Consider the following 13346-nt stretch of genomic DNA (forward strand, 5'->3'; position numbering starts at 1 on the left):
TCAGTTTAAATAACCCGTAGTCTTATATATATATATATATATATATATATATATATATATGACAGTTATCAAAACTACAATAGCTTTACATCAAGATGCATTTGCTTTCATAAATGAAACATTTTAAAAACCTTCCTACTAGCTAGCTCAAGTTAGCAGCAATGCCGATAAACGCGTTGCGGCAGCGTAAAACATGCAGCTTCGTAGTTTTAGAGATTGGGCAAATAACTTTGATCTATACGACTGAAAGCAATAAAAATATTTAGGTAACTTACGCACAAACCTTTGTAATTTAAGGCAGTCTCGAGTCGACAAACAATTATTTTGCCTCAGCTCGATCCCAACCCCCAGGCTGCACTTCGGCGCTAACCGGAAGAGGAAACATTTAAGTTCCGTTACGTCACAGTTCACCACCGGCGCAGACAGAGCAAAAATGGCGTCGCTGAGTGACAAATCAGTTTGGGACGAAGTGGAGGATGGTATCGGCGAAGAAGTGTTAAAAATGTCCACAGAGGAGATAGTTCAGCGGACTCGTCTCCTCGACAGTGAGATAAAGATAATGAAGAGCGAGGTGCTGCGCGTGACTCACGAGCTGCAGGCCATGAAGGATAAAATCAAAGAAAACACGGAGAAGATTAAGGTGAACAAAACGCTTCCGTACTTGGTGTCCAACGTGATCGAGCTGTTGGATGTTGACCCCAACGACCAAGAGGAGGACGGGGCTAATGTGGATCTGGACTCCCAGAGAAAAGGAAAGTGCGCCGTCATTAAAACCTCCACAAGACAAACCTACTTCCTGCCGGTGATCGGGCTGGTGGATGCTGAGAAGCTGAAGCCTGGAGACCTGGTTGGAGTCAACAAAGACTCCTACCTGATCCTGGAGACCTTGCCTACTGAGTATGACTCCAGAGTCAAAGCCATGGAAGTGGATGAGCGCCCCACAGAGCAATACAGTGACATAGGAGGGCTCGATAAGCAAATTCAAGAGTTGGTAGAGGCCATAGTCCTGCCTATGAACCACAAGGAGAAGTTTGAAAACCTGGGCATCCAACCACCCAAGGGGGTACTGATGTATGGACCGCCTGGTACTGGAAAGACACTCCTGGCCAGGGCCTGCGCTGCTCAGACAAAGGCCACTTTCCTGAAGTTGGCTGGTCCACAGCTGGTCCAGATGTTTATTGGTGATGGAGCCAAACTAGTGAGAGATGCCTTCGCCTTGGCCAAAGAGAAAGCCCCCTCCATCATTTTCATCGATGAGCTGGACGCCATCGGTACAAAGAGGTTTGACAGCGAGAAGGCTGGAGACAGGGAGGTGCAGAGGACCATGCTGGAGCTGCTCAACCAGCTGGATGGATTTCAGCCCAACATGCAAGTCAAGGTAAGCATACCAACAACAACTTAAAAAAAGAAATTTAAATGTCTAATCTCATATTGTAATAATAATATAATAATGTTTTAAATACTTTGTAAAATAGACATTATACTGTAAATAGACAAAGCATTCAGTAACGGCTTCACTTTATAGTGACCCCAGATTTGATCCTGGTTGCATTGTTTATATTTTTCAGGTGATTGCTGCCACAAACAGAGTGGACATCTTGGACCCAGCGCTGCTTCGCTCAGGACGTCTGGACAGGAAGATTGAGTTCCCCATGCCAAACGAAGAGGCAAGAGCTCGGATCATGCAGATTCACTCCCGTAAGATGAACGTCAGTCCAGATGTCAACTATGAGGAGCTGGCCCGCTGCACTGACGACTTCAACGGAGCCCAGTGCAAAGCTGTGTGTGTGGAGGCTGGTATGATCGCACTGCGCCGTGGAGCCACAGAGCTGAATCATGAAGATTACATGGAGGGCATCCTGGAGGTCCAAGCCAAGAAGAAGGCCAACCTTCAATACTATGCTTAAAGACACTGATTGTGTCTGTGTTTGTACAACAGTTTTTGTTTATCGACTAGTTATGTAAACACTTGTTACTAATGCTGATTACCTTGGGTGAATAAAAAGAGGTAAAATAAAAGTGGTGTTTTATGTTCTTCAGTTAATCAAGAGTTTGGGTTTGAAAGTTTGTCCTTCACAAATCCCTTTGGATATTTGTGGAATTCTTTGTTCTCTCAATTTGATTTAAAATCATTGGAATCTTGTGCTTGATAGTTGCATTCACAAGTAATACATCACCAACACTAAAATAATGTATTTTCCTCAAAGCAAATGTGGGCTTTCAAATATTAACTTTTTTACAAGCGTCTAAAACTTATTTGATTTGCTGAAATACTTGATTTCATCTACCAAGATTCTGTCTCCAAATAATAAGCTACAACAAACCGGTAAGGAAAGCATAACTGGCCTTAAAAATGTAAAATTAAAATTCTGGATTAAACTCAGAGGAGCTGAGTAGGACAAGGAAAGAACTGGTTGCTGGTATTAAGAAGGCCAAGGCCACATATGCACGGAGGATCCAGGGTCAATTCATCTCACAAGACCCTCGGAGCATGTGGAGGGGCATTAAGTGCATAACAGATCTCTGCCTGATGCCCTAAACAAGTCCTATGCATGCTTTGAAAACCCGAATAGACCACCCAGCAAAAGAAGAATAGCATCTCAGCGTGACCTCAGCCGAAGTAAGGAGTACTTTCAGGAGGATTATTCCACACAAAGCAACTGGCCCAGACAACAGCCCGGAAAAGTGATGAAAGAATGTGCTGATCAGCTCTGCGAGGTGCTGGCAGATGTTTTTAACACCTCACTTACTCTGGAGACAGTTCCCACCTGCCTGAAGACTGCCACCATCATCCCAGTCCCAAAAAGCTCTACAGTGACTGGTCTGAATGACTATCGGCCAGTGGCCCTCACCCTGATAGTCGCTAAATGCTTCGAAAAACTGGTCATGACCCACATCAAAACAACCATCAACATCAACGAGGACCCTCACCAGTACGCATACTGTGAGAACCGATCAACAGAGGATGCCATCTCCTCTGTGGTCCACACTGCGCTCAACCATCTGGAGCAGAAAAACTCTTACGTCTGTATGCTCTTTGTGGACTTAACTTCCGCCTTCAACACCATGATCCCCAAAACCCTGATGGACAGACTTTTCACATTGGGACTAAGCCCCTCCATTTGCAACTGGGTACTAGACTTCTTAACAAACAGACCACAGTTAGTGAGGATCCACAACTTCTCCTCCTCCACCATAACCCTCAGCACTGGCTCTCCTCAGGGACGTGTGTTGTTTACTCTGCTCACGTATGATTGTGCAGCTACCCATCCAGGCTGTCACATTGTAAAGTTTGCAGATGATACAGCAGTGGTGGGATGCATCACAAACAATGATGAGTCCAGCTACAGGCAAGAGGTGGAACACCTGTAGAGCTGGTGCAGAGAGAATAACCTTCACATCAATGTGAAGAAGACAAAGGAGATGATTGTGGACTTCAGAAGGAACAAAAACATCTACACCCCCCTGAACATAAGAGGATCTGTGGTGGAAGTGGTCTCCAGCTACAAGTACTTGGGTGTACACATGAATGACAACCTCAGCTGGAGCAACACCACCAGCCTGATCAAGAAAGCTCATCAGAGACTCTACTTCCTCAGACGGCTGAGGCGAGCTGGTCTGGGAAGCTCAGTCCTCACCTCCTTCTATAGGTGTGCAGTGGAGAGCATCCCGTGCTCCAGCATCAATGTGTGGCATGGAGGCTGCACAGCTGCAGAAAGAAAAGCTTTGTAGAAAGTGATGAAGGCTGCACAGAAGTCTGTCGGAGTCAGTCTTCCCACCATCACAGACATCTACACCTCTAGATGCAGGAAGAGGTCCACCTGCATCATGAAGGACTCCACTCACCCAGCACACACACTTTTTGCCCCACTCCCCTCAGGAAGGAGGTTGAGGAGCATTAAGTGTAGAACCACTAGACTGAGGAACAGCTTCTACCCTGAGGCTGTTAGACTCATGAATCAATAAACCAGAATAATCACTATGAAAAAAATCACATCATGTTGCTGCTGATCTGTTTCAATGTTGATGTGTTCATGCATGCTCATCTGCTTATACAGACTCATGTTCATGTTTGTGCTGATGTTCGACGTAATGTTTTTATGTTACGAGTGCTTAGTGTATATTTAGTTGATGTTTTTCTTAGTTCATATCTTAGATGTTATTACTGTTTTTCTTTTACATTTTATTGTTGGATGTAACTGGGACCCTTTGTACACAATTTTGCTCCACCACATGTACCACATGAGGTGCGAATGACAATAAAGAAACTGATTAAAACTTTGTTCTTAAAAAACAATGCACAATACTCTGTAAGGAAATATGCCATGTTTCCTGAATACTCTAATCTAGAATGACTGCAGATGTAGAACCTCAATCAAAGCTGACGGAAATATTTTCGAGTCATAATCAGAAGTAGATCGACTACAGGCCAATATTTGTTTGTGGAAAAAAAAAAAGACAATCAAGCCAGTTTATACCTAATCAATTAAACAGGAATACTGTACAGCAGTAGTTGCTGCAGCTAACTGTAGCTCGCAATTTAGTTTCAACTGCTTTGTATCATTGTGTTCCAAGTTCCTCTAAGAGTTGTTCAATATATTTAAGTTAAACAATTATACTTGGAGAAAACTGAAATATTTATGGGCCAGAAATGAAAAAAAAAGGTATTTTGTACTTGCCCTCAGCTATCCTGATTACTAAAGATTGGCATCAGCCATAGGGGAAAAAAAAAAAACTAAGTCAACATCAAAGTTCATGCTTAATAATCCAGGTAAAGAAATCCAGCAATGTTCAGTCAGGTCTTCTGGACAGTTCCTTTGTTTTCGTCGAGACTTTTTGCCCTCCATCCGAAGGACTTCATCAATCTGTGAAGTCACAAATGAACCGTTTTCCCCACCATGCAGTACACCTAGTGGACACACCAGTTTATTGGTGACAAGATGGTTTCTGGGGGCTCCCCTGTTGGGGGAAGAGGACAGCTCTCAGAAACCATCTTATCAGCAAAATGGTGGGTCCACTGGACTGTACTGCTTGGTGGGGAAAACAATTTATATGTGACTTCTCAGACTGATGAAGCCCTTCAGATGGAAGGTGAAACGCCTCAACAAAAAAAAAGGAACTGTCCAGAAGACCTGACAAAACATTGTTGTATTTAAGTCAACATCTAATCACAATTATATCAAAATAATTTATTCTGACAAAAGCCTGTTACTATACTGTATATACCATACAATAAACCATTTTCATAAGTTAGTCTTTGCGAAATTAAAGTGCATAAACATAAAAGCTTAGGTTTTAATGTTTTTTTCTTTGTTCAGTGTCCAAAAAACCTATCATGGAGAAGATCTGAGAGCAGATACAAGTACTGGTACTGGTAATAAACCACAAGAACACTTGTTAATTTCTTTTCATTTATTAAGAATGTAAAAAGAAAAGCTGAGCACAAATCCCTGCAACATATAATGAAAAATCCAAACAGAGGCAGAGCATGTGTGGGTAATGAGCTGGCTTCTCAGAATAGGAATGTTGATCTAAGATAAGACCAAGATGCTTTGAGAGCAGAAATTAAGAATCCCCAGGAAAAGCCATACTTGAATAAATCCCAGGATCAACACTCCTATGCCGAGAAACTAGATGGAAAAGAAGTGAGATTAGCAGAGCGAATGATGAACAGAGAATCCCAAGAGGAAACCCATGTTGGCAACATTTCTCCTCTTCAGTCCTTCCTCAGTGGTAGCGTCTGCTCCTTAATGCCCTCCTTAGTGACAACACAGATTCGAAGGGCATCTCCAGTGTAGACATCTCTCTCTGCAGCTGAGATGAAGACATCTTTGACAAGCTGAACTGCCTTTTCCTGAGTCAGAGGAACATGCTGCACCCCTTCCATGTTCTTGAAACCAATCTGTAACATGACATTTTGAAAATAGTCAAACTGTGCCCACAGTGAGAAGGATAAGTAAATGTGTTTCAGTTGTCTACCTGGTTGTCTAGTAATGGCTGTAGCATGGCACTGGCTGATCCTCCAGCCTTGTAGGTGTCTCTCTGGTAGGAGCCCACTGGGTCAAAGCTGTACACTGCTCCTTTGCCTAAATTGCACACATTCAAAATCAAATTTAAAACAATTACAAGAACACAGGGAGAGTTTTAGTGTAGACTTAAGACAAAACATGCACCTCAACCAAAAACAGTGATGCATACACGCAGCAGTACAATACTATGCAATATGGTAACACAACAGAAGACTGAGGAAAGCAATCTGTTTCACCTTTGGATACAAAAATTTTGTTGTGATGTAACCCAAAAAAACAAGAATCAATATCAACAAAAAAGGTTGAATCATGTCATCTGGACTTCGTTTTTTTTGTTAAAAAGAAACGTTTCGCCCCTCATCCAAGAGGCTTCGTCAGTCTGAGGCCTAGCCATCTGGTATTACCCAGAAGCCACCCTGACTCTTGTGAATCAATATATTTACATTATTTTATGTGCATAAAGCATAGTTATATTTATTAGAATGCACTTCTGACAACATGAATGTAACTGTAAAAGCTGGAGCTCAATATTAGTACAAACCCTCTTCATCTATTCCACCAATTATGTTGTACACATAGTATGGGAAGAACCTCCGGCTGTACAAGATGGTAGAAAGCATGGCCGCAATGGCTCCACTGGTCATAGTCTTGTTGTTTGAGTGTTTGTACATCTGAAAGAAGAGAAGGAATATTTATCTGAAAGTCATCTAGTAGTTAGTGACCCGAGATCTGTGGCATAAAAACAAAACAATTTATGATAAAAACGAATTGGTTAGAGAAAATTAACACAGCAACTTTAATATCTTTAAATGTATATATTTTTTGTAGTGAATTAAATATTTCAGTCCCATCTTTAGTGGTAGTTAATCTTTTTTTGAACAAATGTATTCAATTCATTCATCTTCTTGAACGTCTTTGAATATAGTTTAAATTTTGTGTTGTAGAGATGAATAGGTAAATGCAAAGGCTTTTTGTTGCCTAATCCAGCATTTTTAAATAGTGTGATGACATCAAGCTGTATTAGAAATGACTGTGTAATGAAGAGTCCTTGCAGAACACATCTTGATCATACAGTGAAACTAAAAGCAGCTTACCTTCAGTCTAGCATCAATGATTTTTGTGAGAGTTAGACAGTCACCATGGAAACCACTGCAGCCAAGAACAGTTGTGTCTGTCCTGTCAAAAAAAAAAAAAAAAAAACGTGGGTGTGATCTATATAGATGAATGACATTGACAACAAATAAAGATCAAAATAATGTCTACAGCACTGTGCTCTGATGAAGTCGTGGATGCACAGAGCTAGACCAATAGCAGCTAATAACAAATACACTGCTGTTCATTATTTTTCCTCTTGAAAAATGTCTGAGCACTTACAACTTGTAGCATTTGGGAGAGTCCCGGCTGTGGATTGAGTAGCCTTCACTGAGCCTGGTATCTGATGCTACAATAGCAAAATCGTCTCCAGCAACAGCCAGTACAGTTCTGAGAATCAAAAATCTTGGTTAATTTAACTCATGAAACATCGTAGCATCGAGTTTACCACACTGCTAACGGAAGCTAGGACACAAATACGAAACTGAAACTGGTAGTTTCATACATTTTGTATTAAAATAGATTAAATACAAAGAATACATTATTTAAGTTTCTATATTCTAAAACAAACAAACAAAAAAAATCATATATAAATATACACATCGCTTTCATAAAACCTAAAATTTCGTTTGCTAACTTTAGCCAGTTAGCTTCTAGACTTTTTTTTTTAGCAGCAATTAAAAAAAAAACAACTCACCCTCCATTGAAGGCGTAAGGTGAAAATCGGTGTTCTGTTGGACCCGTGTAATGATAATCTTTCATTTTCCCTGGATCTACAAAATTTTGAGCTGAAAGCATTATTGAAACACAAAGCCTACAAAACAGAAGAAGCTCAGACAAACTCGCTGTATCACTGCAATATGGCAGCCTCTTCTTCGACGATTGGCGGCGTTGACTCTGGAGGTTCGTGTCAAACAGCGCCCCCGCAGGCTACTTGGAATACTACACACGGAACAAAGCTGGGAAAGTATAAATGCCTTTTGATGACTGTCTGTGTGTGACTCCTTAAAAAAACATCATGTGGTGGTGATCGTCAAATGACACCCTGAAACAAATTAAAATTTTAAACAACTGAATATAAAGGTATCGTTATTCAGGTTGTATGTGTTGTTAGGTAGACATCGAAAATATCTTATGACTAACAACATTGGGATTGTAAATACTTGTAATACAAATAGAATAAATAGTTTTCTGGATAGTCAAAATGTTAATTTTCAACAAAAAATATATCATGCTTTGAAGAGCTTGTAAAACTTTTAAAAGACATTTGGCACTATATAAAAAAATTACAAATGAACTTATCTCTATCAAACAAAAATGAAGATAATGAAAATGTTAAAACAATCTTTGTGGTAACACCAAACTATTGTTAGCTTATGAGATATTGTGAAACAGCAATATTCAGTTTAAGTTGGAAAATGTCTGCACAAATGCTTGCATCAAATGCTAAACAGTAAAAACTCACAGATGGTAAACCAAATATCTTGCACACAAGAACTTTAATTATATAGATTAGCAACTTACACAAAAAGTGATTTAGTCAACCAATTTATTTTTGTAATAATATGCCATTGATTCAATGTATTATTAGTAAAATCAAATTAAAAGCATGAAGGACCAAAATGTCGTACAGCATTATCAAGTTCAACAAACATACAAATCTAAAATGAAAAAATAAATAAACACACATAAAAAAAACCTTAAAACTAAGTTTCTAAAATAAAAGATAAAAAAAAACTATACCATCGAGACATTTGAAGTACAGTACAGTATAGCTATTTTTTTTTTATTATTAAAGTCTCATTTTAACATATTTTAACAGCAATTCACATTAGCAGGCTACATTTACAGTATCTCACAATAGTAAGTACACCCCTCACACTTTTGTAAATATTTTATATATTTTCATGGGAAAACACTGATATGACACTTTGATACAATGTAGTCAATGTACAGGTGGGATAACTGTCTAAATTTGCTGTCCCCTCAAAATAACTCAACACACAGCCATTAATGTCTAAACTGCGGTCAACAAAAATGAGTATACCTCTAAGTGAAAATGCCCAAATTGTGCCCAAAGTGTCAATATTTTGTGTGGCCACCATTATTTTCAAGCACTGCCCTGTACAGGTTGCCACTTGAATCCCCTTCCACTCCTCTATGACATCATGGAGCTGGTGGACGTTGGGAGACCTTGTGCTAGTCCACCTTCTGTCTAAGGATGCCCCACAGATGCTCAATAGGGTTTAGGTCAGGAGACATGTCAGCACCATTACTGTCAGTTTCTTAGCAAGGCAGTGGTCTTGAAGGTGTGTTAGAGGTTGTTATCATGATGGAATACTGCCCTGCGGCCCAGTTTCTGAAGAGAGGAAATCATGCTCTGCTTCAGTATGTCATAGTACATGTTGGCATTCATAGTTCCATCAATGAACTGTAGATCCCCACAGCTGGCAGCACTCACACAGCCCCAAACCATGACACTCCCACCACCATGCGTGAATGTAGGCAAGACACACTTGTCTTTGTACTCCGCCGCCACCGCACACGTTTGACATCATCTGAACCAAATAAGTTAATTGTGGTCTCATCGGACCACAGGAAATGGTTCCATCCATGTCCTCACTGTTTGTGGGCTTTCTTGTGCATCATTTTTAGAAGAGTCTTCCTTCTGGGACGACAGCCATGCAGACCATCTTTACGCAGCGTGTGGCGTATGGTCTGAGCAGTGAGACTGACCCATCACCCCTTTAACTTTTGGCAGCACTTATACATCTTCAAAAGTCTCTGGATATGACACTGAGCATGTGCACTCAACTTCTTTGGCCTGTTCTGAGTGGAATCTGTCCTGTTAAACCGCTATATGATCTTGGCCACCATGCTGCAGCTCAGTTTCAGGACAATGGGAATCTTCTTCTAGCCAAGACCACCTTTATGTAGAACAATTCTTTTTTTTTCAGATCCTCAGAGTTATTTGCCATGAGGTGCCATGTTAAACTTCTATACTGACCAATATAAGAGTGACAACACTAAATTTAACACACCTGCTCCTCATTCACACCTGAGACCTTGTAACACACTAACAAGTCACATGACACAGGGGAGGGAAAATGGCTAATTGGACATTTTCATTTAGGGCTGTACTCACTTTTGTTGACAGCAGTTTAGACATTAATGACTGTGTTGAGTTATTGTGAGGGGACAGCAAATTTACAGTTAGACAAGTTGTACACTAGGGGAGTGGTGGCACAGAGGAGGAAACTGGGTACTCTGGTTTCCTCCTCCAGACCAAAAACATGCATGTTAGGCTGAATGGTAACTCTAAATTGTCCCTAGGTGTGAGTGAGAGAGTGAAAGGTTGTTTGTCTCTACGTGGCCCTGTGATGGACTGGAGACCTGTCCAAGGTGTCTCCTGCCTTTCGCAGTGATAGCTGGACATGGGCACCAGTGACCCCCAGGACCCAAAAAAGGAAGAAGCAAGTAAAGATAATGGATGGACAGATAAATACAAGCTGTGCACTGACTAAAATGTATCCGAGTGTCATATTTTCAGTGCTGTCCAATTCAAATTTATAATAAAGTATTTACAAAAATGTGAGGGGTATACACTGAGATATTGTATCTCTAAAGGCATTAAACTTAACAAATAAGACTTTTGGGATTGTTTTAATGTTTTACAACTGCAGTATTAAGTTTCTTGCAACTGCTACGCCTGTAATAAATGTGAAAAACTAGTGATGCTGTAAAATAAATGTAAGAAATAACTGCATTTTGACCCTTTAAAAGAATCTTTTATTGCAAAAAAACAACAAAAATATTCAATTATTATAGAAGGAACAAACATTAAAAAAAAAAAACAATATTAATCAATAATGCAAAACACAAATAATGTTTAAATTATTTAAAAAAATTAATATGATTGCAAACTTAGCACTCATTGATGTTCTTTTTAGTGTAAAAACAAGTAGTTTTCTTTTAATACAAAAGAGCAGAGAAGAGCTGAGTCACATTTAAGACACTCAACAAACCAGTCACTGGTACTGGTAATTGACTACAAAGGATCTAAAGCACCATTTGTTAAAAAAAAAAGAAAAAAAAAGAAAAGAAATGCCTCTCACTGGCCTGGCTTTTAAAATAAAAATAATCATAAAAACACAAACAAATATTAAAATACAAAAACAAAATGTGTTGCATTAACATTAACAATATCAGCAAGCCCCAATGTTTCAGTAGTACAGGACGAAAAGCACCTTTTTTTTTTTTTTTTACCTGAAATGATTTTTCACAAGTTTGAAGCTGCAGAAACATCACGAGACAGAAACTGCAGTTCGTTTGTTTCCTGGAGGTAAGTTCTGATAATTCTCATCTACAGATGTCACAGGAGTGAGTGGATGAAACTGTACACAAAAAAATTATATCTGACAATTACAAACAGATCTTAACTGTTCTGCACAGATGAAGGAATTAACAGTTATAGCTTGATTTTCTTTCTTTTTAACCTTTAACAATTTAACTTAAGAAGCATTAATTGTTAATAATCCACTTAAAGAGATGCATTTTTTTCCCTTTTGAAGAAAGATATGCTACAACAAAGGGTTTTAAAAAAATCTCTGAAATACTGGAATGAATTCATGATAGTGCATTGGTAGTTAAACTTGTTAAATTGATTATTTTTGAGCCGACTTTGATTTCTTAGGAGTTTTTACCGCTCCTTTCTTCTTGGGTGTGGTAAAGTCTTTGTCACAAACTTTACACATCCAATGACCTGAGGGAAAAGAGTCAATTATTAATTATAAAATAAAAACAGAAAAAGGTTAAAAGTAATAATAATAAAAGAGTCAAATGCATAAAAAGTATCATTAGGATAATAGAGGTCTAAAGTCTGGTTTTCTCATGTCTTTGTGATGTGCAGCTGAAGGACGTTCACTCCTGTTTTATTTTGCAGTTAACATAAACACTCACACAAATACAACACTAAACAAACTACTTTGTTTGACTAATAAACAATATGGCTTTGTAATAATGTAAGTAAAATAAGATGTTAAAAATTGTATATTTTTAGACAAAAGGTTAGGTTGGAATGAAGATTTGTTTTTGGCTTGTTTGTGTTTCAATCTCGTTTTCTTGGCTAATTTCCTAAAGTTTACTCACAAACACCAACTCTTGTTTTTGTCCATTTCTTGTAGTATTTGCATTTCCTGTTTTCAAGACAGACTGTTTGGGTTTGCTGTTCTGATGCATTGACATCCTCCTTGGTTTGTGCTTTTTTTTTTCTTACTTGTAAATTTATTTCTTTATTTATTTGTATGTGCCCCACGACTCAAATGCAGATTTAGTTGCACATTTAGAATTGAGTTGGAGAGGGTTTGTTAATGAAAATTCAAAACTTATATCTCAATCTAAGCAATTCAGCCACTTTATTTATTTCATTTTAATAAATTGATGTAGAGAGAATGTTTAACTGTTTGTCATATTTGTGATTTTCTTTGTCTCAGCAAAATAAAATAGAGAACACACACTTCAAGAATAGAGATCACACACAGTTTAAGTGTCTGAACCAAATGCATGAGCTCACCTGTAGGAATTGAGCTCATGCCGACACAGAACGTGTGGTATCCTCGGTCACACTTGTCACAGAACATCATCTCGTCCTCGTGGTGCGGCTGCTGGCACACGGTGCAGGTCTTACACTCCATGCACTGCCAGCAGTACGTCTGGATCACACACACCAGCTCCTCGCTCATGTCCAAGCAGGACGGATGGCCTAAAATTCATGAACATAGATACACGTGTTGGGGAGCAAAGAGAAGAAACACACAACAAAAATATAGACGGTAAGTTCGCATAAACATACAGACACAAAACACAAACATTTACCTCCACAGGCCCTTTAAGAGCTTCAGAAGGATCACTCTGCTCATAAACTATCTTGATATGTTTCCATCAGCAACTCTTTAAAATAAATATCCAAAACTGCCCTTTGTCATAACTGCTGCTTAGTAAATAAATTGGAAAGTTATCCACATTTACTCTGCAGTAAAAGTGCATCATTTTAACAAGACAAACATTTATACCAAGCTATGAAGTAAAAGAAACTAAGATGAAGTGAAAATTATTGTTTTTCAGTTGAACACCTTTGAGTGTAATAAACATACCTTTCTACAAAAACCAAAACACACACACACACACACACACACACACATATATATATATATATATATACACATA

General features: G+C 38.9%; 4 protein-coding genes across 5 annotated transcripts in view; 1 reads left to right on the top strand and 3 right to left on the bottom strand.

The window, feature by feature from the left end:
- Positions 1 to 365, bottom strand: part of LOC119430056 (TATA box binding protein) — a 4312-nt gene extending 3947 nt beyond the window's left edge. The window contains exon 1 of the mRNA XM_037697492.1: positions 284 to 365. The gene's annotated coding sequence lies outside the window, so the exon portion shown is untranslated. The remainder of the gene's footprint in view (positions 1 to 283) is intronic.
- Positions 366 to 399: 34 nt separating this feature from the next.
- psmc3 (proteasome 26S subunit, ATPase 3) lies at positions 400 to 2019 on the top strand. Its single transcript, XM_037697493.1, has 2 exons — positions 400 to 1378; positions 1569 to 2019. Exons 1-2 carry the CDS (start codon positions 434 to 436, stop codon positions 1905 to 1907), a joined length of 1284 nt encoding a protein of 427 aa, XP_037553421.1. The 5' UTR covers positions 400 to 433; the 3' UTR covers positions 1908 to 2019.
- A 3378-nt stretch (positions 2020 to 5397) lies between these two features.
- psmb1 (proteasome 20S subunit beta 1) lies at positions 5398 to 7992 on the bottom strand. The gene is made up of 6 exons (XM_037697494.1): positions 7819 to 7992; positions 7404 to 7511; positions 7124 to 7205; positions 6571 to 6700; positions 5980 to 6086; positions 5398 to 5902 (listed from the first exon to the last, which is right to left on the bottom strand). Exons 1-6 carry the CDS (start codon positions 7917 to 7919, stop codon positions 5717 to 5719), a joined length of 714 nt encoding a protein of 237 aa, XP_037553422.1. The 5' UTR covers positions 7920 to 7992; the 3' UTR covers positions 5398 to 5716.
- Positions 7993 to 11612: 3620 nt separating this feature from the next.
- phf10 (PHD finger protein 10) overlaps positions 11613 to 13346 on the bottom strand; it is a 10234-nt gene continuing 8500 nt past the window's right edge. For both annotated transcript variants that reach the window (XM_037697495.1, XM_037697496.1), the window contains exons 11-12: positions 12694 to 12882; positions 11613 to 11883 (exon numbers count right to left, since the gene is read on the bottom strand). In XM_037697495.1, the coding sequence (XP_037553423.1) occupies positions 11786 to 11883; positions 12694 to 12882 (287 nt within the window). In that variant the 3' untranslated portion in view covers positions 11613 to 11785. The remainder of the gene's footprint in view (positions 11884 to 12693; positions 12883 to 13346) is intronic.

Source organism: Nematolebias whitei, chromosome 2, assembly GCF_014905685.2.
Source record: "Nematolebias whitei isolate Nwh7 chromosome 2, NemWhi1, whole genome shotgun sequence".
Lineage (NCBI taxonomy): Eukaryota > Metazoa > Chordata > Actinopteri > Cyprinodontiformes > Rivulidae > Nematolebias > Nematolebias whitei.